This window comes from Protopterus annectens, chromosome 4.part0 (genome assembly GCF_019279795.1).
Source record: "Protopterus annectens isolate FY-2018-M chromosome 4.part0, PAN1.0, whole genome shotgun sequence".
Classification (NCBI taxonomy): Eukaryota; Metazoa; Chordata; order Ceratodontiformes; family Protopteridae; genus Protopterus; species Protopterus annectens.
Genome location: NC_056733.1, coordinates 1,281,192,933 through 1,281,219,889, shown reverse-complemented (window position 1 = coordinate 1,281,219,889; position 26,957 = coordinate 1,281,192,933). Strand labels below are relative to the sequence as shown.

Sequence of the window (26,957 nt, the reverse complement as noted above, 5' to 3'; positions counted from 1 at the left end):
AGGAACCACAGCCGTGATTCTTCCTGCTTTGCTTCTCCCATGCTTTGAACTTGTACTGATGCAGGCTAAAGTCACACATAGAGCAGTGGAGTGACCTGCTTGTTTGTTTGTTTGTTTATTTATTTTAAGGCCAGGATGGTCCCCCCAACCAGATGCCTAAGTCATCGTGTGTTGGATCTGCCTTTGAATAGGGTCAGGTGTTGGGATGACAAATAGTTAACTAAGATTGAGCTACTAAGGTTTTGAGCACTGAACTTTTGAGCAAGTGGCAGCAATCAAGTGTGTTGCCAACCACTAGTGAGTAAGCACTTGTAGAAGACCCAGTTAAGGCACAGCACTTCATTACAGTCAAGGGGGCTGTGTTTCCTAGTGTTGGGTAAGGAATGCACAAGAAAGAATTCTAATGCAATTTTTTCTCATGACATAATATTAAGCCACAATATGGCATTATTTTTTAAATGTTACAATATTTTTGAAAGTGCACTCAACAAATAAACCTAAGGCCTTTTACATGGGTATTGTGCTTACCCAGAATTACAAAATCTAATAATAATATCTGTATATTTAAATTTGGGAATATAAATTTGCAATTATTAATAGTTTTGGCTCAAACATATTTATAACGACTCCATCTGTATTTGGGCATCTTATCAAGATATATGCTTTTACATACAGCAGGTTTGTCAGTCTGGGAAAGCAACACATGATTAATGTTATACACTGCTAATGGGCTACATAGTCTGTTGTTGTAGATACAATTCTCTCATTCTCTGTTTGTATATCTGTGTGACATTGGTTATGATCTTAAAGAAGTATTTCCAATTCATCCTTTATAAAGCTATTTGTGTCATACAGCTCCACCCAGCTAACAGACTAAATTAAAATTAAAAAGAAGCACAGTTTTTCAAGAAAGTGTTATCTGAAAATGGCAATTCATTTAAGTATTTGTGACTCGCTAAAGTATGACTTGTACTGGCAAATTAAATGTAACACCCATAACTGTTGCAATTTTTAACAATTGTGGACCAAGATTTCAGAATACTTATCTAAGGTATCCACATGATGACTTTTGTCACTATCATTGTGAAACTCTCTCCTACAGAGAATTTTACATTCATTAAGAAGAATTGCTTTTCATTACAGTATGAATGTTGACATAATCTGTGAAGCAGCAATCAATAAAAGGGTAATAATTCTGTCCGTCCATCCATCCAAACATCCATCCATCCATCCATCCAGCCAGCCACAATCCCTTTTTTCATTTTTGCACATAGGGTTGAGGTTTCACTTCAACGGTGACAATCATGTAATACCACGTTTCATACCAACAGGCAGCTAGCCCTGACAGCTGTTCTTCCACACCACACACTCAGACCTATGATCAGTTTAGCGTGTCCAGTCCACCTACTGCATGTCTTTGGAATAGAGGAAGAAACGTACCCAGAAATGGGGAGAACATGCAGACTCTGCACAGAAGGCTCCCCAGCTTTTAACTGAACCAGAGATCCTCTTGCTGTGAGGCAACAATGCTAACTGCTGTGCCACTGTCTCACCAGAGAGGTGATAAAAATGACTTCAAAATACTGAATACTATTGAATTTACAAACATACAGTCATCAAATTACACGGACCCTAATAACAGTGGCTGATCTCAATCTCTGTGATTCAGAATTTACTTATTCTGTTTATTAATTTATTCATCCAACCATTCATTAGTTCATCTTGTTTGACAGCCAGATGAGGTAAATTATTACAGGATCCTTTTCAGTTACTGTACAGCCACAAGGCAAAACATGACAAAAATAAGGATGCAGAAAACTAATGGTGTAACAAAACAAATAGTTTTAAAACAGCCCTGCAACAAGTAAAGCATCAAATTAACTGTACGAACAGAAAGCTAGTCTGAACATAATAAACACACCAGTTTTGAAAATTACAAACTACATAATATGTTTAACTTCCAAATTCCAAGGAATCTGCCATTGTAAGAGATATCAGTTTAGATTACCTCTTGGGAGTACCAAATATCAAGACAGTCGGTTTTTTTGTGTTAATTGACAGCTTGTGATCATTAACCAGTTCCATATAAGGGAAAGTTACATTGTACTTAACAGGTAAGTTGCTGTGGTGTCTTATGAGCAGCAGTAAATACTACATCAGTGACATATTCTGTCATGTTAAGATGTTAAGGTTAAAAAGATCCCAGCATAAGGCCTTGATTTACAGGAAAAACAGCTGGAGTGGGGTAGGGGGCTAACACTGCGCCTTTTAGTAGGTTGTCATATTGCCTGCATTCGTTGGAAAGTAATGGCTTCAAAAACCAAAAGAACATTTATCCAAATAACTATGGAACCATAGGGGGCTAACACTGAGCCTTTTAGTAGGTTGTCATATTGCCTGCATTTGTTGGAAAGTAATGGCTTCAAAAACCAAAAGAACATTTATCCAAATAACTATGGAACCATTTGGTAACTTCAGAGGAGGGCCCATATTCTGCTAGTTTGAGCAGTAGTAGGCTGTGAGTCACAGTTTCAAAATTTAATTTTAGATATAAAATGATAGCACCAGTAAACATAAAAACAACTGTGTAATTAATGTAGCAGTTTGAGCGCTAGCTGTTGGTTTGAAGCTGTGTTGTCTGCCTGTGTAATTTTTGAATATTTGCTCATAAAGGAGTTTATCCAGGACTTTTGACATCGGGCATAAATCATCAGCAAGCCTGGAGTCACCTGCTGATGTAGGATTGAATACTTTGATTAATAGCAAGTTTCAAGATAGAAAGTACTAGTCCTGCTGTAAGGGTGAGATTACAATATTGTATAGTTTGAAGATGACTGAGACCCGAGAAGATGAGATTTTTGGATACAGGTTGTGAAAGTTGTGAGTATAGTTATAATTGATGGGAGATAAGAGTTTCTCAACTTGTTTGTGGGAGAGCATTTCAAAGTTGTAGGGGCATGTTCAAAGAATTGGTGTGGAGGAGTGGAGAGTGAGGAAGAAGAGAAACATTAAAATAAGTGTCGTTCTTGAATAAAGAAAAGGAGAAATTAATGTGTATTTCCTGGAACATTTCTGGAGTTACTTTTGAAGGAGACTTGAATTTTGGGAAAATATTTTACAGACAGTAGATTTAATGGAATGCCAGATTTTTCTGGGAATTCCCAGATGATGTATCTGGAGAATTTTGCAGTGCCTTGCTTTGGTGTCATTAGTTAGAAATGCCTGTGTCCCATATATGATTTTTGTGATTTTGCAGGTTTGATGTGTTAAGGGGATTCTTTTCTCCATTCTTTCCATGCATTCTGTTTTGTAACGCAATCCATACATAAGGTGAATCCAAGGAGACTGAGAAGACTTGATGATGCATTTTCTGATGTTAGTATATTTATTCTGGATACCAGTTAAGTGATTATAGTACATTGCTAGAGCATATATTTGGTCTGCAAAGCTATAGACTGCTAATATGCTGGTGAATTGAAACTGGCTCCAACAGACTGTTATGATTTTAGGAAAATGTGAAGTTGGATTTGATAATCAGGGGAAGCTTTGCTGCTTTAAATGACAAGTGGGATAGTAGAGGTCTACATCATTAACTATATGATCGTCATCTCAAAAATACATACTGAAAGCTAACTTGGAAGTTTGCAAGCAGTGACAAATTTCTTGCTAGTATAGTTAGTACTGAAAGTGGTTGCCCAAAATACTCAAAACTGTAAACAATTATGAGAGAGAATTTGGATTAACTGTGAGTTCATACAGTTTTCAATTACTTTAAAACAAAGAGACAGAATACTCATTTTAGGATACACGTCATACATTCTTAAATTGTCATTGGAGAATTTAGTCCTAAAACAAGATTTTATATCTGCTGAATGAAATTACATTTTAAATTGAATGGTGCAGTGACAGGGTTGTAATATATCGGGAAGTCTCCAGTAGATCCCATAATGAAAAGTTGGAGATGAAAAACTATAACATTTCTAAGCTGTAACTGTTTATTGAATGTGCTAGAGAAAATACTGTGATAAATAAAGTTTCTTTCAGTTTGAGTTAGAATCTTGATATGTGAAAATATATATGATCTGAAAAGATAATTCTACTGTACCAACATATGCTTCTGCATAGACGGGGGGGGGGAGCTGTGTGTGTGTGTGTGTGTGTGTGTGTGTGTGTGTGTGTGTGTGTGTGTGTGTGTGTGTGTGTGTGTGTGTGTGTGTATGTGTGTGTGTGTGTGTGTACATGTGTGTGTGTGTGTGTGTGTGTGTGTGTACATGTGTGTGTGTGTGTGTGTGTGTGTGTGTGTGTGTGTGTGTGTGTGTGTGTGTGTGTGTGTGTGTGTGTGTGTGTGTGTGTGTGTGTGTGTGTGTGTGTGTGTGTGTGTGTGTGTATGTGTGTGTCCTGTAAAGAATCGGTGTAGGGCACAAGCAGAGAAATGTCCATTGGATCAATATACATTTCCTGCACTTCGTACATGTGATATTAGTACATTTCAGAGTAATCAAACAGTCCTAACACTTAGAAATCGGATGCCAGTTGATTGACTGAATGAGATTTGAGTAAAAGTCACTTTGGTGGAGAAATTATGTTGAAATAACTTTTGCCAACATTGGTGCTTTTCCTTTATCCACATTTGTGTGACCTGTAATAGATATATATAAGTTTGGGGGGGGGGGTGGAGCTTTCCCCAACATGGGACGTGTAGGGCAGCTTGCCTACCTGGAAAGAAGAATTCTCTCTGAGGTTCAGTGAAAGTTATTTTGGCATAATTTTTTTTTTATTGAACTGTTGCCCAAAATTGCATTTGGTCAACCATTATGCTTTCTCGAAATTAAAAAAGGGCACAGATGCCTCTCAGAAGGGTCTGGAACTTCAGGATTATAGACTGCTGTGGTAATGAAATGCTAAAATGGAGAAATCTATTTAAAACTATTTACAAAGAAATCTGAAATAATATAGTTTATGATGTAGTTTTGCTTTCTTATTGCATAGAGAAGACACTTGTGGATACTGTCCAGTGTAAAACTATATGTGTTTGAACTTTGCTGATATTATAACGGGTCTCTACTCCGAGGCAGCAAACAAGGAGACTCGATCTTCACCACTGACTCTGGTGAGGGACGGTCACTAAGAGCAAAGATGGATTCACACAGTATTTTCAGATGCAGTTCGCTGCACCAAGCACAATTTCCCTTAAGAGCACACAGGGAGCACTCTCCAGACCTGTGTCTGCATTTTCTTAATCTCTCCAGGCTTACACAAACTCTGCATTGACCACTTTGGAGCTCTGTCTCCCTGTTCCTGATAGCTGACATACACATGCACACACACACACACACACACACACACACACACACACACACACACACACACACACACACACACACACACACACACACACACACACACACAGCCTTCCAGGGTTCTCTGATAAACATACACATTTGATCAGTTGCAGCAATACAACCTAATACACATGCATACTCTTTTTGTCCAGCAGGACCTACTGTTGATGCATTTTTAACACAAGTAACTTTACAAATATATTTTAACTCAGACATCTGTACAAAAACTCAAGCTAGCTATACTGGCATATGTGCATATGTACCCCCCGGCATATGTACATATGTACTCCCCTGCATGTATTCTCCCTGGCACAGATGGCACTACCTGATATCATTGCATATAGTATGAATACAGGGGATATGAAGCACTTTTGGATGATACATGATGTTTTTTTTTATTTTATTGCCACCCTAAAGGTCCGGATGGCAACTGATGTCAATTAACACTGCTGTACTTATAAATGGAAGATTGGATTACTACAGTAAGCTGATAGAGAGATGTTTAATAAATAAATATACTGTATTTCTTAAAGCAGACTTGTTTTATTTATTTAAAGGATGTGACAGTAATTAGTGATAAGTATTAGAGTAGTATTTTTTGAAGGACATGACAGTAACTATTGAGTATTAGAGTAGTATTTATTTGAAGGACATGACAGTAATTAGTGATGAGTACTAGAGTAGCATCTATTTAAAGGATGTGACAGTAATTAATGATGAGTATTAGAGTAGTATTTATTTGAAGGACATGACAGTAATTAGTGATGAGTACTACAGGAGTATTTATTTAAAGGACGTGACAGTAATTAGTACTAGAGTAGTATAGGAAGAACTGCATGTTGAACCATTCTTACCAGATATTCATCACTTTGACATTAAATCCATTACTACTGGTACTTCATATTATCATTTCCACAACACACATGAATTTCTCTATGTTTCTGTCACATTTCTGTCCCTGGGGCAATGCAGAATTTAGACAAAACAATATTGAATAGTGACAAGAGCTATAGGAAGTGAAAATAAAATTAAGGCAAAAGACAAGAAACACTTCTGGACTTATCTGTAAAGAAGCACTGCCCACCAATTCCAATGTACAAACATGTAGCACTGGTTTATGTTAATTAAAGTACTGTGACATTTCCTCAGGTGATTAAACGAAAAGAGAATGATGGTAAATGCAAACTAAAGGACCTGAAAATGCTGTAAAATGATTTAGAAACACAGGGAGATACACGGAAATTAACTGTAAATTAACAAATGCTCCCAAATCATGCTCTACAAAATCTATAAATCCAGCTGGTCACTCATTACTTTTTCAATAAGCTATCAAAATTGAATATAGCAAACCAGAGCAGACATGCTGGTGTCCTTCTTTAGTGAAGGTTCCTGTTCCTTCCTTGACAAAAAAAAAAAAAAAATCCCTGTTCTTAACAAAGGGTAGATCGTCCTACATAGAACTTTATTTTTGGGTGGTCCTTGAGCTCCATTCTCATCATTAGAAATGCCCCTACCCAGTTTGAGCCATTAATTCTCCCCAAGGTCAAGACTCTAGTCTACCAGACAATTAAACCCCCTTTGAGGTGAAATATGAGCACCAGACGTGGTGCCATTGTCTGCTCAAAAGGTAGTAATCTGCCATCTGCAGCTATGACTTCCAAATAATTAGACTGCATTTCTGCATATCCTGGTTGTAGTGCAGTATACTTCTTAGGTAAATGCAGTAATCACAATCCTCCTTCACTGACAACTGTCCCCCATTCCCAAACTGAGCACCTGCATGTTCGCTATTCTACTCCTACTCCCACCATGCTAGCCTTCCCAGCACTAGAGCTAATACGATCACTAACTAAACTTGGGTCCATCTGGGGAATTGTCAAGGTTTTATCACTTTCTGCTACATAGCTGACGTTCCAAACACTTTTAGATGAACTAGCCACTAAACAGAATTTTTGAAATACTTATTCCTTTGTAGCAGGACAGTGCAGTTATCAAGTGCTCTGTCGTTTAACTAGACAGCAGCAAATTTATTCAACTACAATAAAATCGTCTCATACATTGTCACCTCACAGCAAGAGGTTCTCTAGTTTGATTCTCAGCTGGGGTGCCTTTTGTGCGGAGTTTGCATTTTCTCCCTGCATTTACATGGGTTTCCTCTGGGTACTCCGGGTTCCACCAACATTCTAAAGACATGCATCTGGAGCATTTCTCCCCAGGTTTCCGCTGAAAATAGGCTATGTCCTAGTCGGACTTTCCTGGTCAGCAAATGTTAAATAAATAAATAAATAAATAAAAAATAAATAAAAATAGGTATGAAGTGTTTCTGTCAACAAGATGCCTGGAAATGGGATGAACACCTACAAATACAGAACCTGACTAATTATATTTGATTGTACTGTGCAGAGGAAAACATTTAAGTTCTCGCTATACAATTCCTAATGGGCATAGTTTGTTATTAGCTGCTAGAGGAGCACTGACCATTTCCAGGACAACATGTCTTCACTGTCTTGCAACTAGCTGCTTTACTTAAATAACAAGACTGATAAGGTTATTATCACTAGAAGACTTCACTAGTATTTATTCTCTAGTTTAAGTAGCTCAGATGTTAACGCTAAAGGTAATATTTGAATTGAATAGTTAACTGCAACTCTTTGAAATCAATTTGCACAGCTGTTGACTCAATAAGAATAACATCATTAACAGAGATGAAAGCAAAATAAAGTTATCACAGAATTTTGAAAATTCCTTGCCCATTGATACAATTATCTTTAAATTTTTCTTTATTTAGATAACATGGCAATTTTTATACATTCAGTTTAAATAAACAATGTTTTTATATTATGTCTAATTTGTAATAATTATTTAAACTGCATATGTTTTTGCTTTATTTTTGAAGACTGTAAAGTTATTGTTCTTAAAATGTTTTGTAAAAATTTGGAGCTTCTCTCCCAGAGCCTCTGTTGAAAATGGGATTCTATCCAATCGGACTTTCCCAGTAAGCAAATGTCAATAAATAAATAAATACATAAATAAGTATACAAAAATTTCTAAAAATCTCATTTGAGCCACTCATGATCCCACAACTTTACCTGTCTATACCAAATTAGCAGGCACTTTTTTGAAAAGTAGAATTACAGTGTAAACTAGATATTTAATTGCACAATTCTCATGCAAAAGTATGTAAAATGTTTATCATAATTCTGCAAACAACAGACTGAAATGAGTGCTTATTTTCCTTGATGTTGGTTGTGCTGATGGAGACAGACTTTGAACATGCCCTTTAGTTTATCTAATGCAATCATGAAAACTGCTTATACAACTGGTGAAGTAATCATCACTATTCATAGCATTTGACTTAAAACATAACACTTTCAAGGGTATATGTGAGTCATTTCAGCAAAACACTGATTATGTTTATAAAAAATGTACATAACCATGCAATAGTCTCACTAAAATCACTACAGGGAAATCATGTTAGGAAGGAGCTACATATACATTAGTACACAAAGATGATGATAGGTCACTTTTTCTCAAATACCTGCATGACTTTCTGGGCCAGAATGTCAATGATCAGCACTCTGCTTTCTCTAGGCTGAGTCACGTAAATGTATTTGTCTTTGACGCTGACCGCCGAAGCCCATGTGCAGTGCTGAACTGAATCTTGTTCGCCTCTTGGACACATTTCTTCCTAAGGGGAAGAAATGAAAAGAAAACAGTAGCAGTTTATAGATTTTACTTCATGGTCATGCTAGGCTGAACTTTGGTCAATTACAATGGCATTTGTGCAGAATTAATTCCCTACTTTGCAGCTGTCAAGTTAAGAAATCTTAGCTCCCATCAAGAGCATGAACAGATTTGATCATGCTGAATTGCTCCTCTTGACAGATGAAATGTTAAGTGGAACAGTATTTTCAAGTCAGGTGATGCTGTAATTTGTAACACAACAATCCATTCCCACATAGAAAGATCATTTTGTCATAGTGATACATAAAGCATACTGGATTAATTGCATTTTCTTTTACATATGCACTGTAGGTGATCAAAATGATTGCAAATGTTTCTTGGAATTGCATTATATAAAGAGAAATACATTTTTTTTTATGTGATAGATATCCAATAAAGTTTCATTGTACTTCATCTGAAATTATATAACGTGACAGTGCCTAGCTTGGGAATATCTGATTTATGTAACTCATGAGTGATTAAATACCATTGTTCTCATATGGTTGTGTCAAACAAAGGCTTATGTCAACTTACATAGCTTGCAGCAATCCTCTCATTTGATTTTATGTGTCTTTCAATCTCGCACTCAGTTGGCTGAATTAATGTGATTCCGTCATCAGAAAAAACATAAAACATGTTTCCCACACTAAGGCCTTTGGGGAAAAACACAAAACATAAACATATTATTTTATAATGGAATTATGTTATTATTTTTAAAATGCTTTTCAACATGATCTAAGTAAAATAATTGAATCAGTCTTGATTTTTTAGAGACTTTTAAAGCTTTAATCATAATAATGATCCACTGCAAAAAGTATGATTAGTGTTTTCATATCTGGCAAAGACGAAAACAAAGTGGTAAATCATTTAACAAATTTCCTTCAGCTGTCTCTGAAATGTCACTTACAATGCATCTGTTCCTTCATATGACCTCCTCTTACCAAACTGTCAGGCACCTTTACTTTTGTTATGTCAGCATAAAATGGCATGCTGTAACCTAATGTATCTGTATAATTCAATAAGAAGCACCCTTTGCATACCCTATGCTTATAATCTTTAGTCCTTGAAAACATTTGTTATAAAGGATATGTTTACCTACAACAGCTTTGTGTACTTGAAGCATCTTTTATACCTTAAAATCTAACAATTTTGTGGAAAACACAGATGGACCCAAGTTTATATATGTGTGCATGTTGGTTGTCTCCCTGATTGTGCCTCATATATATATATATATATATATATATATATATATATACACATACATATATGGGTCCCTTATGAAATTCTGAACGCACAGAATCCCGACGCCCAAAATACCAAGATGAAAAGCCCGAAACCCCACATTGCCAAAAGACCGTGAAATTCAAAATCCCGATGCTAAGGGATTTTGAGTTAGCACTTCTGGTGTTGCAGTTCAGTTAAGTATGTGTGTGTAAGTGTGTTTGTGAGGGGCTTTAGTGTGTGTAAGTGTGTTTGTGACTGTGGTGTGTGTGTGTGTGTGTGTGTGTGTGTGTGTGTGTGTGTGTGTGTGTGTGAGGGACTGTAATGTGTGGGTGTGAGTTTGCCTTGTGTATGTGTTTGTGTGATCTCGAAGTTAGAATAATAAAGTAGGGGGGTGCAGAGGGGCAAATCCCCCCTGCTTATCTTTAGTGTAGGGTGGTTTGTTTGGTCATGGGAGGAGGGTGTGTGTATGTTTGTGTGTGTGCTGTATGTATGTATTAGTTTTGCGATTTTGAATTTCGCGCTTTCAACGTCTCGGTAATGTGGGGTTTCGGGCTTTTCATCTCGGTATTTTGGGCATCGGGATTCTGTATGTTCGGGATTTCATAGGGGACCTATATATATATATATATATATATATATATATATATATATATATATATATATATATATATATACATATATATATATATATATATATATATATATATATATATATATATATATATATCTCAAATATCCTGAAATTATTTTTTTATATTATCCATACTGTATATTAACAGTTGTTTGTATTGCTTTGTATGCACTAGATTTAAGAACATTTAAAGGAATTTTTATATCTTAAATATTAACATATTAAAGATATCTGTGTTGACAAATACTTCAGATAGTATAAGTTCTGACTAATATTTTGTTGTAATTTCTTCTAGGTGTATTCATTTTAGTAATATGTAACATTCTGTGTACAAAACACCGGTGTTCTGTTTCACATGATAACCCATATACTGACACCTAACAAGAAAACCTGTCCCTGAAACCAATGAGCTCTAGTGGGAAACAGAACTAGGAAGCTGAATTTTTAAATTAATGTTTTTAATGTTCTTTTTTTTTGCCTCCCTCAGAAAGCATGATGACTGTGCCCCATCTCCCAAGTGAAACACTCATTCTCTCACCCTTCCATCATCTATGGAAAAGTGAGGTAACAGTGTGTCTGGAGGATGTCAGTGAGGTGGCACCACTGGCTTACCAATTGTTGAGGTCACCACCCTAAGGACCATCAAGATATTTTAACTATCTGCTTTTAACTGCTTCTGTTTTGGCTAACAGGAATGGTGAAATACCTGATATGCTCAGTTATGCCTTGGTACATGTTTCCAAAAATTCACTATTGCCATTTCAAAAGGAGAAGCTCTCCTTTCCATATTTGTACCTTTGTGACATGCATTTTGTCTTGAACTGCCCAGAGTGGACATCTGTAACACAACACTCGGGTATCAGTTTTGGTATGTTATGCTTAGCGAGCCCTTATTTATGGATGGGAAAGACAGAAGCCATTGTTCTTTTCCATCAATACCGATCGGTTTCAAGTCCTCATGCTACTGACCAAGGCTAAGCCATATTAGCCGAGTTTGGCACTTCATACTTTTGTGCCAGAGATCTTGCTTAGGTAAGTATAAATTAACATGAGACATGATCACTGTTCATAGGACACTGCTGATTCATAGAGCGGATATGCAAGGCCATTAATGCTAGCCTCTTCCATGAAGAATAATCAAAAGGCAGCCAGATGTGCAGGCACCTGGGGGAAGTTTGTGTTAGCGTGTACATAGTCCATAATGGATGAGACTGAGAAATATAACCTGTGATAAGCAGAATGCCATCAATAGCATCCATCTGTTATGAATTACAAGCAGTGACTCAGGAGATCACATGACATACTACAGCTGGGTGATTATTCACCAGTGCAGAAGCGGCAATTTTCATTGAGGGGATTCTTTGTACTTAAATGAGTTGACAGTGGAACCTGCAGGAGAAAGAATACACATCTCTGTCAGATGGGCATTTTGCAATATGTTTGCAATCCATGTAGCCTAAATGAGGTATTAGGAAGGGCTAGATAAGAACCACAAAATATAAACTTACCCTGCATGACAATTTTCAAGTTCACTGCTGTGTAACTAACTATTGCATGTCAAATGAACCCTATTTCACATTGGATAGCTTCATGGCTGCTACACAAAAAAAAAAAAAAAACAGGACCAGAGAAGGACCCAGGCACTACAGAAGCTGGCTCTGGAGAGTGGGAGTGAGTGGATACCACTGGCTTACTAATGCTGAAGTCAGGGAAGGTTGTTTATCTAATAACAAAGGGGGCCTTTAGCAGATGCTGAAGACAATGCATCAGGATGTATTGGGAGAGCCTAGCATAAGGTTAGCCAAATAATGCATAGTGCCATAATCGGAATAATGTATGGGTGGAGGAAAACACACACATTAACTGATCTGGCAATGTGATCCCTGCTTCAGTAAAGTGATGTGTGGCATAGCAATGGAGCTAGGGTGTATAATTAAATCCTCTACTTATGGCTACATGGATAATGCCCCCCTTTCTGATGGATTTCATCCCACATGTATGCCAGAAGGAGTGATATAAAAAAAGGGGACAACCTAATTGCTGGCAGACTGTCTTGAGGAAACAGACATAAAAAGCGTGCAGCTGGTACAGCATTTATCTCATCTTACTTCTTCATTTTAGACATCTTACACTCTAATCAATTATTAATACTGTTTGTATCACTACAACCTAGGTCATGAATGTTTTGCATGCACATATTAATCTCTGTGTAAATAATTATGCCCAGGGGTTAATCTCAGTTTATTTCATATTCTTTATTTCTTTCCACCTTACTTTTTCAAGATACTCCCCTGTCACATATTACTGGTGCAATTGAGGTTAGTTTTAAGTTGCTATTGAGGTGATTTTACACTTACTAAAACTACTCTAAAGACATAAAGTAAATCATTACAAATTCTGTAGTGGCTTGCACAAAAATGCTCCTGAAAACAAAACAGTTGAAGACAGTGAATCCAGTAAACAAAAATCAAAAATGTCTTCTGGTGACATCCAGTTTCTAGATCCATGTCTTAGCATGCTAACTTAGATAATTCAACAAACGTTCCCTGGGATTCAGAAAGACTTAACATGGTACAGAAGTCTTAACTAGTGTGATAAGCCTGAGTGAAACAAAGGTTGCTACTGTTTTATAATGGCACTGGTCGTTTGTCACTGTGTGATACCACTGTTGAAGCTGTATACATATACACCAGTCCAGGAGAGTGACCACTATATATTAGTCATGTTCTCCTAACAAGAAATGCACCAGTACCAGAATAATAATGTTGTAGAGTTAGTCAGGGAATCATTACACACACACACACACACACACACACACACACACACACACACACACACACACACACACACACACACACACACACACACAAACACACACGCACACACACACATATTTTACAAGGAGGAAAAAGTGAAGACAATCTTAATATGGAATTCACCATTCACCCTTGTGGTGAATTAGTTCACAGCTGTCCATGTGTGTGTGTGTGTGTGTGTGTGTGTGTGTGTGTGTGTGTGTGTGTGTGTTTGTGTGTGTTTGTGTGTGTTTGTTGACAGATGCCTGTGTCAATGATTAAGGTACATTGTTTAATTCTTACATGGGGTAATTGGCTATGTTTAAAATGGCCCACAAGGACAGTTAGCCTTTTACTAGTCTATGAACCTATTGCAATGCATAAGATGGTAAGGTGAACACTTACATCGTCAGGTCTGACTGTGTCTTGTTCAGTTCACAGACAAGGCAATTATCTGCTAATGAGGTGGTCTTTGGTGCACCTTCACCTTGACTCTGAAACAAAGCTTAGTATGTGCACACTAATCGACAGAGCTGCTTAAATTAGCTCTAGTAGCGAAAATCTCTCTGAATCCCTGGGACTGCTTATTAAATCACAGATAAACAAAATATGAATACAATCATTTAAAAAAATGCCTATTTTATCATTTAATTAATTACTTTTGTAATGCATTTATTTTTTAATTTGAAGTGAATTATTCAGGGCTGAAAATTTCACCATGGAAAAATTTAAACTGCAACAACTTAATCCTAAATTAATCCTAAATTCATATTTTTGACTCTACCACAGTAGATACGTTTTAACTCATTCACACTATCTTTTGAGATATATGAATTATGTTTAGCTTCCCTTTATCATCTTGTGTGTTTTATCTTACTGTTCTTGTCAGCATGATTCACTCTGATGCAAAAGGAGCAACTAGTACATTTGATACTATTTCAATATTCAAAAATGCAGATATATAATAATCTGTTATAACAAAGCAGAAATGTTCTTAACGTTGTTTCCTGTTTATTATTGTATTCAAATCTAAGTTGCTATACTTCCAATAATGTGTAGGGAGGATGATGCATTTTGGTGATGTAGTTGTTGAAATAATACAAGCGCAGATGGGAGAATTCAAACTGTCAAATTATGTAGAAAATCATAGATAAAGCCTGACACTGTCTGGTACTACTGAACATGTTAATCTATGAAAGTTCTCATGCAATAGTGTCTTTCATGAGCAGAGATCAATGTTTATAACAGAATCAAGCATGTTTTCTCATTGCCATGTTTATTTACTCATCAGTCATCAAGAAACATAAATACTGCAACAGGCACAAACATTATTTATGTCTCCACATAGTGTTCGTATAAAGACAGGGGAAGAGTTTCCTTTAAAAAGTGCTGAAAAACTCTGTTACAGCAATGAACTGCAGCACAAACTTGATGATGTCAGGATGCCCTTACTGCATACTATTTTAACTTTAAAGGGTATTTGTCAATGCACTATACTCATTTTTCTAGCAATTTTAAAAAAGGTGTTCACATGAAAAACTATATACTTCTGTTATACTTAATAATGTAGGAGAATAAAACTTTGGTATGATCCATTTCAAATCTGATTTAGAACTGCATTCAGCATCACACAAATGAGCATTCAGAATGTCAGTCGTTCGGACAGGACATTTTCACATGTTTTGCATAATTTACAAGAAAAGAGAAGATAGAGAGATAGTGCATTTGAAACATTTACATACAAATTGATTTAGATAAAATAATCTGAATTGGCATGATAGAGGAATATATTGCATGTAATTATACAATGAATTGAAAAGTCTGCGGAGACATAATAAATCTTTTCTAATATGAGTGCCATCATTAAGTTTTGCAGCCATTGCAATGATACATAATGTATGCATTTACAGGAGAGGTGGAGAATTAGTGAAGGATGTCCAGTTATGAAGGAGATTAACATTAGACAAGCACATTTCCACTACAACAAAATAAATTTACTGCAGTACCTTCCTCTCGCCACAGTATGTTTGCAACTGCAGCATCAAAGTGGGAAAGCCAGCAATAAAAATAACCAAGAAAAGAAAAACAGAAAGTCAAGGATTTTTTACTGTTTGTTTAATCTTAAGATACATTTGTACTGACAACATTTTGTCATATTTGCTTATACTGTATCATGCAAAGAAATCCAAGGTCTGCAATCTTAATATTATATTCTTTCAAAAGTATGTGCCAATATTTTTGTTGAATATTACAAGCATGATTTCTTTTCAGAACACAGACTGCTTTGATTTAAATTTGCTTTGCATAGTCATATGCTACATGTTGCATTTTACCCTTTTCTGGGTACTCAGGGTTAGTTTAATGGCTGGTAACATTTTAAAGCCTTTTCACCCTTTCTTAACACCCCACTGATCCTCCACCATTTGCAGCATGACAAAGCATTTAACAAATTCAAGTTATAAAGAAGATATACATTAGTAAAGGTAATTTGCATGTTTCTTTAGCTTTCCTAGATAAGCACTACTTTTGTAATCTAACATGACTACAAACCAGTTTGTGTTTGACAAGAACAGTTTTCAAACTGTACCTAATGTGAATCCACTGTGATAGCCATTAGTACTTAAATATATGACTGTTAGTTCTGTATAAATAGCACATTCTTACAGAGTTAAATTACACCAAGCAAACTTATGGTTGAATGCAATAAAAAATATATACAAGACTAGAGTAAGGTGCAGTACTAAGCAAACATATTAATGTAAAGCAAAAATAAAGCACCGAACCAACAAGGCTGGGCTAAAACTGAATTAATAACACAACAAGAATAAAAGTAACGCAAAAGCACTTACTTTTATTCTTGTTGTGTTATTAAATTCAGTTTTAGCCCAGCCTTGTTGGTTTGGTACTTTATTTTTGCTTTAAACATATGGTTGGCTCTACAGAAAGACATTAGCATCTTACTTTAGTTAATCTGTACCAGATAGAATGTTTGGCACTTAATCTTTATCAGATAGAACGTTTGACACTTAATCTGTACCAGATAGAATGTTTGGTACTTAATCTGTACCAGATAGAATGTTTGTCAGTCTGTACAGAGCCATTAACTGACAGATTTAACTCTTGGTGTTTGTCCTTGATGTGGCACTCCTCCACAGCTCATCATACACACACAAAAAAAAACAAAGTACGCTCATCTTGTGCCAAGATCTTTTTGCGCTCTAACCTCTCACACCCGTGGCTTTTCAGTCCTCACTCCCTTAATCTGGTGTTCCAGTCAGATTCCCATTCCCTCACCTCTCAAATGAAGAGCAAAAATGAAAAAAAAAACTTCTTCTACTGTATCAATCAGCTATGAAATGCTGAAATGCTTTTGAATGCTGGCACAGAAAAGAATGCAAGAACAACCTTCCCAATTGTATCCCCAAACACCTTGCACCAAACTGGCAGCCCCCTTCACCCCACCCTTGCTATACCTCTGAGTCTGTGATGTTAAGTCTTCAGTCATACCAGCTTCAAGAATAAATGAGAAGGTGAACCGTCTGCTACCTGAACTCCACTTTCTGCCATTGTCAGAGTTGTTAATTCTTATCTGTTTCACACAGGATGAATACAGCATTATGGTTTGAAAGCACAGCCATATTTAATTAAAGGCAGTCAAAAAAACAAATGTGTGATGACCAAATATCTGTTAATATTCATATACTGGCTATGAAGATCAGACCTCTTGTTTGCTCTTTCAGTCATTAAATTCAAAATATTTTCAGGAAAGTTTATATTGCAGAACTAAAATGTGCAATAAAGTAGGGCAAATTAATGGTATTTAACAAAGTCTTCATGGAATCCTTACTAGTAGATAAATTAAATTGATACATGTCATTTCTTAAAATGCATATTGGTTATGCAACTAATAATGCATACCTTTTCATAGTTAGAAATGTTTTCCATTTGGGCCTAAAATAGTGTTCTGGCTGTACAAAAAGAGCTCTGAATTACTTGTAGCTTAAGAATTAAAAGTATGTAAACAGCATTGTACCCAATAAATGCCAATATTGTTGTTCACTCTGACTCTGAAATTCAAATCAACAAATTTGTCATTTAATTAATGGGGTTTGCTATAAAAATGCATTTTACATGTAACAATGTAACATAATGGCACCACTGTACAATTAGGAAAATATCCATTTGAGGTTGTATGCATAAATTAATATTTGAAAGTGTGACAACATATTAGGAAAGAACAATGCTGGAAAGCTTCATTTTGCAAATATATTTCTTTAGCCATATATTTGGTGATTTTTTTATTCCTTCATGAGAAATTTTTCAATGTAATCTGGCTACAAATATAGACCATAAACAAAACTACTGGAATTGTATAATTATTCCTAAAACTGTTCTTTTTTTCCAGTTAGACTATTCATTTGGAACTATAAAGATCACTGAAGTATGCATATAATTGGTGACAAATTAATTATTATTTAACTTTGAAAATGTGGCCACATTTTGTGGTTTAGTGATCAAAAATATTAAAACACACTAAAGATATTAGGTTGCATTACTAATAGAAGTACAGACTCAAAGAGAAGTGATGCAGAATACTTTGGATCCATTTTCTTTCAGAATGCACATTTAAGGACCCTCACTCATAAAAAATTCAGATGCACAAAGGATTCTGTAGTCTAACATCTTTGAATAACCACTGCACAGTGCAATGCTAATATAAGTGTCCTGCATGAATACTAATAAAACATAGCTAATGCTTAAGAAAGTACAGAATAAAAAACAGCTTGTGCCCTCCAAAACTTAAAGTTCAGTTGCCTATCTGGATTTGCAATGAAAGAAAATATCTTATACGAATATCACAGAATCATTCTAGCTGTTTACTTATAAAAAACAGTCACAGAGATTCATTGAAAAGGAAGTAAATTGACGGCATAGAATGGAATATAAAATCTCATTACTTAATCCCACAATTATAGGTTCATAGGTATGTACTAGGCTATTTGCCCTAGGACCTATATAAGCCTAGCCAAAAAGGTACCCTAGCTTTTGCCACCCAAGAAAATTATTTTCCTGTGCCACTGTCGAGGAGAGACACAGAAGTGATCCCCGGGCTGAATTTCCTATTTCCCATCCAATCATAAAGATTTTTCTTGAAGAGTGCTAATGAGGAGCTCTGTTTGATATAGATAGGTAGTCTGTTAAAGAGTATGGGAAGTCTCTGGAACAGGAATCCATCCCTCCAGCATGTTCTGTTTATTGTGGTGACAATATTTAGGTCCCTAGAGCATGTAGCTTGGAGGGATTGGGATTTCTTTAAGTGGAGTATGTCCAATAGCTCTGGGTTTGACATAGCTTTGTATGTTAGGCAGAGATCGCTTCTGAGTAGGCGATATGCGATGGAGTAAAGCTGGAGTTGTTTGAGATGGTCTGCGTAGGGCATCTGTCTGAGGCCAGTAATCCTCTTTGTGAGGTATTTCTGTGGCCTTTCCAGTTGCTGTAGATGTCTTGTGAGGTGCATACCAAAAGGGGCGTTGTACTCTATAATGGGTCTAATGAGTGATGAGTAGAGGGGAACAATGACCTCTTTTCTTTTTTTTTGGATGAGAAACCTTTTGTTATGAGGTGTGCCATGTAGACGGATTTCCTCACCACTGTGGTGATGTGATTATCAAAGGACAGACTACTGTCCACCTGTGTCCCAAGGTCTCTTATCACACTTTCCATGTTAAGTAGACTACTACCTATGTGGTAGTTCATGGGTACAGATTTATTACCAAAGGGGATGACAATGCACTTTTTGGCATTGAGCTTCAGGCCATGGCTTTGACACCAGGCATCTGTCTCAGTGAGGCCCTTTTGTAGGATGTCCACATCGTTAGGAGTTTTGATTATGGCTCCTAGTTTGCAGTCATCGGCAAACTTTGTTAGCCAAAGACCTTCTGTGTTAGCCTGTACTTCAGAGAAGTAGATACCAAACAGGAAAGGACCCAGGACTGAACCTTGTGGTACTCCACTTGTCACTGGTCTGAAGTCAGATTTGGAGTCTGCTACTTTCACAGTGTGGGTTCTGTCCATGAGCCAGTTGGCAACCCATCTTGTGACATAGGGATTTATACCTAGTTTAGCAAATTTATCTATAATTCCAGAATGGGGGATGGTATCGAAAGCCTTGGCGAGATCTAGATAGGCTGTGTGAACCAACTTACCCTCATCTATGGCTTTGGTGACTACTTCAAAGAAGTCTATCAGGTTTAGGAGACATGATCTGCCTTTTACAAACCTGAACTGGGTTGGACCAGAGTTTGGAGATTACCAATGTCTTTGTTTATGAATTCCATGATGATACATTCCATGGCCTTGCAGACCAGGTTCATCAGACTAATGGGGTGGTAGTTCCCGGGGTCCATCGTGGCTCCCCCTTTGTGGAGTGGGATAAGCATCACGGTGTGCCATTCATAGGTTCATAGGTTCTGCCCAAAGGCATTTATAAGCCTAGCCAGAATGTGCTGGCTTTCACTGCCCCCTTAGATTAGTTCCCTGTGCCTCTGTTCAGCAGAGCCACTGAAGTGATCCCTGGGGTAAACTTTATGTTTCCCATCCACTCATCAAGGTTTCTTTTGAAGAGTGTTAGCAAGGAGCTCTGCCTAATGTAGATTGGAATCTTGTTCCAAAGCATGAGAAGTCTCTGGGACTGGAATCTATCCCTCCAACACATCCTATTTATTGTTGTGGTGAGGTTTAGATCCCTAGAGCATGTGGGTCGAGGGGATAAGGTTTTCTTTAGGTGGAGCATGTCCATCCATTCTAGGTTGGACATGGCCTTGTATGTCAGACAAAGATCACTTCTGAGTAGGTGGTATGCAACTGAGTACAGCTGGAGTTTCTTCAGTCGAGCTGCATAGGGCATCTGTTTGAGGCCAGTGATCCTCTTGGTGAAGTACTTCTGTGGTCTTTCCAGTTGTTGCAGGTGTCTTGTAAGGAACATCCCAAATGGGGCATTGTACTCTATGATGGGTCTGATGACTGATGAGTAGAGGGGCACAATAACATCTTTTGATCTGGATGCAAACCTTTTTGTGATTAGGTGGGCCACGTAGAAGGATTTTCTAACCACTTTGGCAATGTGATTATCAAAGGTGAGATTACTATCTACTTGGGTCCCCAAATACCTTATAATGTCTTCCGTATGTAGGGGAATTCCACCTATGTGGTAGTCTGTGGGTACTTTGTTTTTTCCAAAGGGAATGACTATGCACTTTTTGGCATTTAGCTTGAGGCCATGATTTTGACACCAGGTATCTGTCTCAGTGAGACCCTTTTGGAGGATGTCTGTGTCAGCTGGAGAGTCAATTATAGCCCCTAGTTTGCAGCTGTCTGCACACCTGGTCAGCCATAGTCCTCCTGTGCTTGTCTGCACCTCTGAGAAGTATATGCCAAACAGGAGAGGTCCTAGGACTGAGCCCTGGGGAATGCCACTTGTAACCGGTTTAGAGTCAGACCTAGCTCTTGCAACTCTCACCATGTGGGTTCTGCCTGTGAGCCAGTTGTCAACCCATTTTGTGATGTAGGGTTTTATGTTCAGGTTGGTGAGCTTGTCTGTAATACCAGAATGGGAAATGGTGTCATAGGCCTTTGCGAGGTCTAGGTAGGCTGTGTACCACCTTTCCCTTGTCTATAGGCTTGGCAACTGTCTCAAAGAAGTCCACCAGGTTTAGGAGGCATGATCTGCCCTTAACAAACCCGAACTGGTAGGGTCCAGTGTTTGGAGGTTCCCTATGTCTCTGTTAATGAGTTCCATGATGATGTGCTCCATAGCCTTGCAGACCAAGCTAGTCAGACTTATAGGGCGATAGTTCCCAGGGTCTGTTGTGGCACCACTTTTGTGGAGTGGAATAACCATTGCTGTGCGCCACTCTATGGGTATGTAGCCTGTGGAGAGGCTGAGTTTGAACAGTGTGTTTACGTGAGGGGTTAGTTCATCTCTGAGTTCATGTAGGACGCAGCCTGGGTGTTCGTCCGGTCCCATTGATGCTGTGTTTTTGGCATTGGAGAGGGCTGTTTTAACCTGAGTGTCTATGATTGCAGGCACTCTACATTCTTCTGGTATGGTTATGGGCTCTTTTAGGGGTGAGAGGGGGGGTGAAGTTTGCGCTGAACCTGTCTGCCAGGATGTTGATGATACCGGTTGGTTCAGTGTATTTTGTGCCATTCTGCACTAACTCCGAGCAGATCTGAGCAATGCCACTTAGATTCTTGACATAGCTAAAGAATGCCTTGTGGTTATCTTTGAAGTCCATGGCAATTTTTCTTTCGAAGCTCGCCTTGGATGATTTAATGAGGGATCATAGTTTCTTGCTGATACTGATCAGGGATGTCTTCCCTTCTTGGGATTTTACTCTTTTCTGTACTAGTTTCCTCCTTTTATTGTATAGCTTGTTTATGGCAGGGGTCCACCAGACTGGTTTCCTTTTCTTGGAGGAGTGAGTTTTGGTTTTGCTTGGGATGGCACGATCCATGCATTCTTGTAGGCGCCCGTAGAATGCATTAGTAAAGGATTTTGCAGCTTGGACAGCATTAACCTTCAGCATGGGGGCTTTGAAACTTTTCACCTCGGTCTTAAGTAACCTGAAGTTTGCTTTTAAAAAGTTTTTCACAGTGGTTTCCTTGTCAGGGGGTGGGGGCGGAATGTAGATATCCAAAGTGACTTGTTTATGGTCAGATCTGACCAGCAAGGGGTTGACCTCCGGTGTGGAACACCGGTCTCCCATGTTGGTTATGACCAGGTCCAATATGTTGTCACCTCTGGTGGGAGTGTTGACCAGTTGAATCAGGGAATTTGAGTTTATAAATTCTAGGAAATGTTGGGTAAGGGAGTTAGTATTTGAGTAGTTCTCCCAGTTAATGTTTAGTTATCTGAAATCACCCAATATTAGGGTGTTAGGTAGGACTTTTATGTTTCCCAGTGTTTCCAGAAATGCGGAATGGGGGTCCTGGGCCATGGTGGGTGATCTGTAGCAAGCTACAATTTTAGTTCAAGTTTTACTCAAAAATTCTATAGCAATCCGACAGACCATAAAAATAAACTCCGCAGGTGCTGACCACAGTCTTCTTTAATAAACCAAGAATAAAATTCAAGAATTCAGCGCTATCGTCTGCTGCAGGCAGACTTCATCAGAATAATTAGTTCACAGTTCCTCTCCTTTTTATATGGTTGAGTTAAAACAATTTACTACATAATTGTTGTTAATAATCAATCAAATCTATTAATTAAAACAATTGTAATGCTTGTGTTCCATGACTGCTTTACTTCCTTATATGGTCATGACACCAAAAGGCAGGAAGTATCTGTAAACATGAACCATCAAATACGTATTTTTCTGAATACTTTACAAAATTCCGTTCAGAAGTTCATTTCCTATTCTTTTTTTCTTTCATAACTTATTAATGCTTAAATTAAATTAAAATAAATTGAATTAATTACACAATTTTCTATTTTCTTAGTAAAATATGTTAGGGTCAATATACACAAAAATATAATATGTATGTTCTCATAATATGTTAAATTAAATATATGCACATATAATATGTTACTAACAATTTTTTACAAATTTCATAATTAGGAACTTGTTTCATATATTAAATTAACTCTAATTTCATAATTATGACAAATAATAATAAAATATATAACTTTTCATCAAAAATTTTCTGTTAAAAATATCCCCCTTCTTAATAAATACCTATTGTTATAGCATAACAACTTCTTGTCTTATTAAATTTTCTTACTTATTTACAAATAATTAAATACAAATCCTTCATCATCTCATTTTCTAAAAAAAGTTGTCAAAAATTGTTGTTGAACATTTTTTATCAACTGTGTTATTAAAATCTTCAAAAGAATGTTCTTCTTTTCATTGTTTATAACAAGACCACTCACCAGAGAACTAAATTATACAAAATATAAACATATAAAATTGTGAACCTTAGATATGAAATTACCATGGCTTAATTAACAGTATTTTTTGCATAATTTTTGTGCAGGGTGTGAAATTTATAAACACTAATGCTTGAGATCATATACAAGCAATATAATATAATATAAGGTGTAATTATGTACATTGGTATATCCCTTGGTTGAAAAATGTTGTGGTTTAAATCAACAAATTTATTGTTGTTACTAATTTGTTGATTGTACTTCTAAATCCTTGAGGCCTTGTCTATTAATGTGGGTTTAATGCTTATATATTCATTAAGTCCTGGAGGGGTATTAGATCTTAACAAAAGTTGCCATCTCATTTCTTTCTGCAACAAAACATTTTTAATGTCACCCCCCCTGGTGTCCTTTTTAACTATTTCCACAATACCAAACTTATAATCTGTAAAATTTTCACACTCCAAAGAATGTTTAAACAAGGCACTGGTCTCCTTTCTCCTTTTTATATCATGGGTATGTTCGTAAATTCTCTCTCTAAGAGTCCTCTCAGTCTTACCCACGTAAAACGAATCACATTTAGAACAGGTAGCCAAATACACCAACATACGACTCCTACAGTTACCCTTAGTAAATGTTATCTTACTTTTCAAACTATTCTGTAGTGTGATTTCTACTAATGGATTAATATATGCACACTGTCTGCATCTGCCACATTTTGTGGTACCTTTCTTCTGATCTTTGTTGTTAACCTCGGTCTCAAAGATTCTTTTAAAATTTTTGGCAGTTTTATATGTAAAATTTGGTTTTTTTCCAACCACTTCATAAATGTCCTTGTTAGTTTTAAAAATACTCCAGTTGTTTCTAATGATCCCAGTAAAACAATCTGAGAAATCATTATATTCCACTATGCAAGCACTGTTGTAATCTATCTTTTCATCAGTGTTCATATTTTTGGGAATAAATCTTTCACCCAATAATGGTTTAAATTTTATACCCCATCCTTGATACACTTCTGTTAAAATATCACCTATAAATTGTAACGGATATCCCCTTTCTTTAAATTTTTCAAATAAAAAGGAGAACTCTTTCTCCAAATCTTCTTTTTGAGAAGTCATTCGGGCAATCCTTACTGCTTGACCCTTGACTATACTTTTCTTTTGATGTAAAGGGTGTTGGCTGTTGAATTGCAAATAACTGTTACACCACGTTTCCTTTCGAAAAATGTTAGACTTAAAACCACTGGTTGTCTTACTTAGGGTAATATACAAATAGTTTATGTGTTGTTGTTTGATCTCATGGGTGAAGGATAAAAAAGTAGTGGTTTGGTTTATATAAGACATAAAGTCTTTTAAATCTTCTGGGGTATCTTCTTCCCATAATAAAAAGATATCGTCTAAAAACCTCAGATATATCTTTATATTTTTCATATATGGGCTTTGAAAAATATTTTCTTCCTCCCATCCAAGAAGTACCATATTTGCATATATGGGGGCACATGCTGCCCCCATAGCTACTCCAGTAACTTGTTTATAGTATTCTCCTTGGAACATTATGAAATTATTGTCGAGGACCATTTCTGTCAACTCTAATAGTAATTTTCTATTGTCGTCTGTTGCATTATAATATTTATACACACTATTCTCAAAGTATTCAAACCCTTCACTTCTCGGAATACAAGTAAATAAGTCTTTCACATCTATGGTCACTAATTTTATTGTTTCGGACCATAGGTTGTTGGTAATTTTTCCTAAAAAATCCCATGAATCTTGTACCAAATGACTTTGATTCTTCACTATTTCTTTCAAGTGGTAATCAATATAAACTGCTAAGGGTTGAGTTTTCGATCTTTTTGCTGACACTATAGGACGAAAGGGGGGTTTAAAAATGTTCTTATGTATCTTAGGAATTGCGAAGATGTGTGGTATATAAGGATATGTCTGCTTTAAAAAATTATATGTTTCCTTTCCAATTCTAGTGTCTATTAAATATTCTTCCAACCAGCTATCAATTCTGCCATAGGCAATTTGTATTTCATTATACGATACTGTGGTGTAGGTCTTTTCATCCATTAATAATTCTGTTAATGTATTGTTATAAACTTCTTGACTGAAAATGACCATTCCACCACCCTTGTCAGGTTGCATGAACCTCAAATTTGTGTCTTTTATTAAGTTCTTCATCAATGTTGTTTCTTTTTCATTTAAATTCATATTTTTATGCAACTTTTTAGTTTTTTACATTATCGTAAATGTCATTAGTTACTATAGCTTCAAAGGTCCCTATCAAAGGATGTAGTGGGGGATTGTAAATACTACTTCTATTGGGACCTTGGCCACAACTTTGGTATTCATTTCGTAATGTATCTCCAGATTGTTTCTGTTTACACATTAATTTCAAATTGAGTTTTCGTAAAAATATTTTTAACTCCAATAATATATTGGCTAAATCCCCACATGTTGTTTTAACAAATTTAAACCCCTTTGAAAATAAATCAAAGTGTAATTTTTCCACTTTCAAATTTGTGTAGTTATGTATTTTAAATCCTTTATATACCTGTGTTATACCATTCTCTTCAATATATATCCCTTCTATCTCCCTTTCCTTAATCTGGTTCTCCATGCTGGTTCTCCCCCTTCCCTCTCCTCTATAAAACCCTGTGGACCAGGATCCGAGGGATTCCGTTGCTTGTTTGCTAACCTTTCTGACCTTCGTGGTCCTAAAAAAGTTTCAATGTCTTCATGAAATGTATCTAATTCATCCAGGTGACCATTTCTCTTCTCAAACCTTTCCTGGATTTCTACCCTCCTGTTTCTTCCTACTTCTTTATAGTGGCCATTTTTAACCTTATGTCCACTTTTTCTTTCTGATTAATTTTATTTTTCTGAAAAGTAAGTGGGTAACTATTGCCTTTTTTATATTGTTCTCTATCTCTGGTCAATTTTCCTTGTTTTCTCAAATACACTTTCTCTATTTTTTCTTCCACTCTCTTTAAAATTTTCATATACAAATTTTCATAATCTTCGAACAACAAGTCCCTAATAATACTGTTCTGACATTCATTTACTTCTACTAATAATTTCTTAAGTTTTACTTCATTATATTTCATCAGTTTGGACATCAGTGCAAAGCCACATTCATCAAAAAAAGTTTGCATGTCATCTATCACATTCTCAGTATAATGAATCCCAAAAGGGTATTTGTAAAATCTAAGTCCCTGTGGGACTATTTTATATGTCAAACATTTGTGCAAATAATCATTGTCAATTTGTAAACATTTATAGTTGTGCAATATTTTTTCAAAATAGAACAAT

General features: G+C 36.4%; 1 protein-coding gene across 2 annotated transcripts in view; it reads right to left on the bottom strand.

Annotated features, from left to right (window-relative positions):
- The window catches only part of FSTL4 (follistatin like 4), a 3,154,652-nt gene that overhangs the window by 147,381 nt on the left and 2,980,314 nt on the right, over positions 1-26,957 (bottom strand). The window contains exons 11-13 of one of the 2 annotated variants that reach the window (XM_044069164.1): positions 15,722-15,748; positions 9,600-9,718; positions 8,881-9,030 (exon numbers count right to left, since the gene is read on the bottom strand). In XM_044069164.1, the coding sequence (XP_043925099.1) occupies positions 8,881-9,030; positions 9,600-9,718; positions 15,722-15,748 (296 nt within the window). The remainder of the gene's footprint in view (positions 1-8,880; positions 9,031-9,599; positions 9,719-15,721; positions 15,749-26,957) is intronic. The other variant, XM_044069165.1, reaches the window with a different exon arrangement.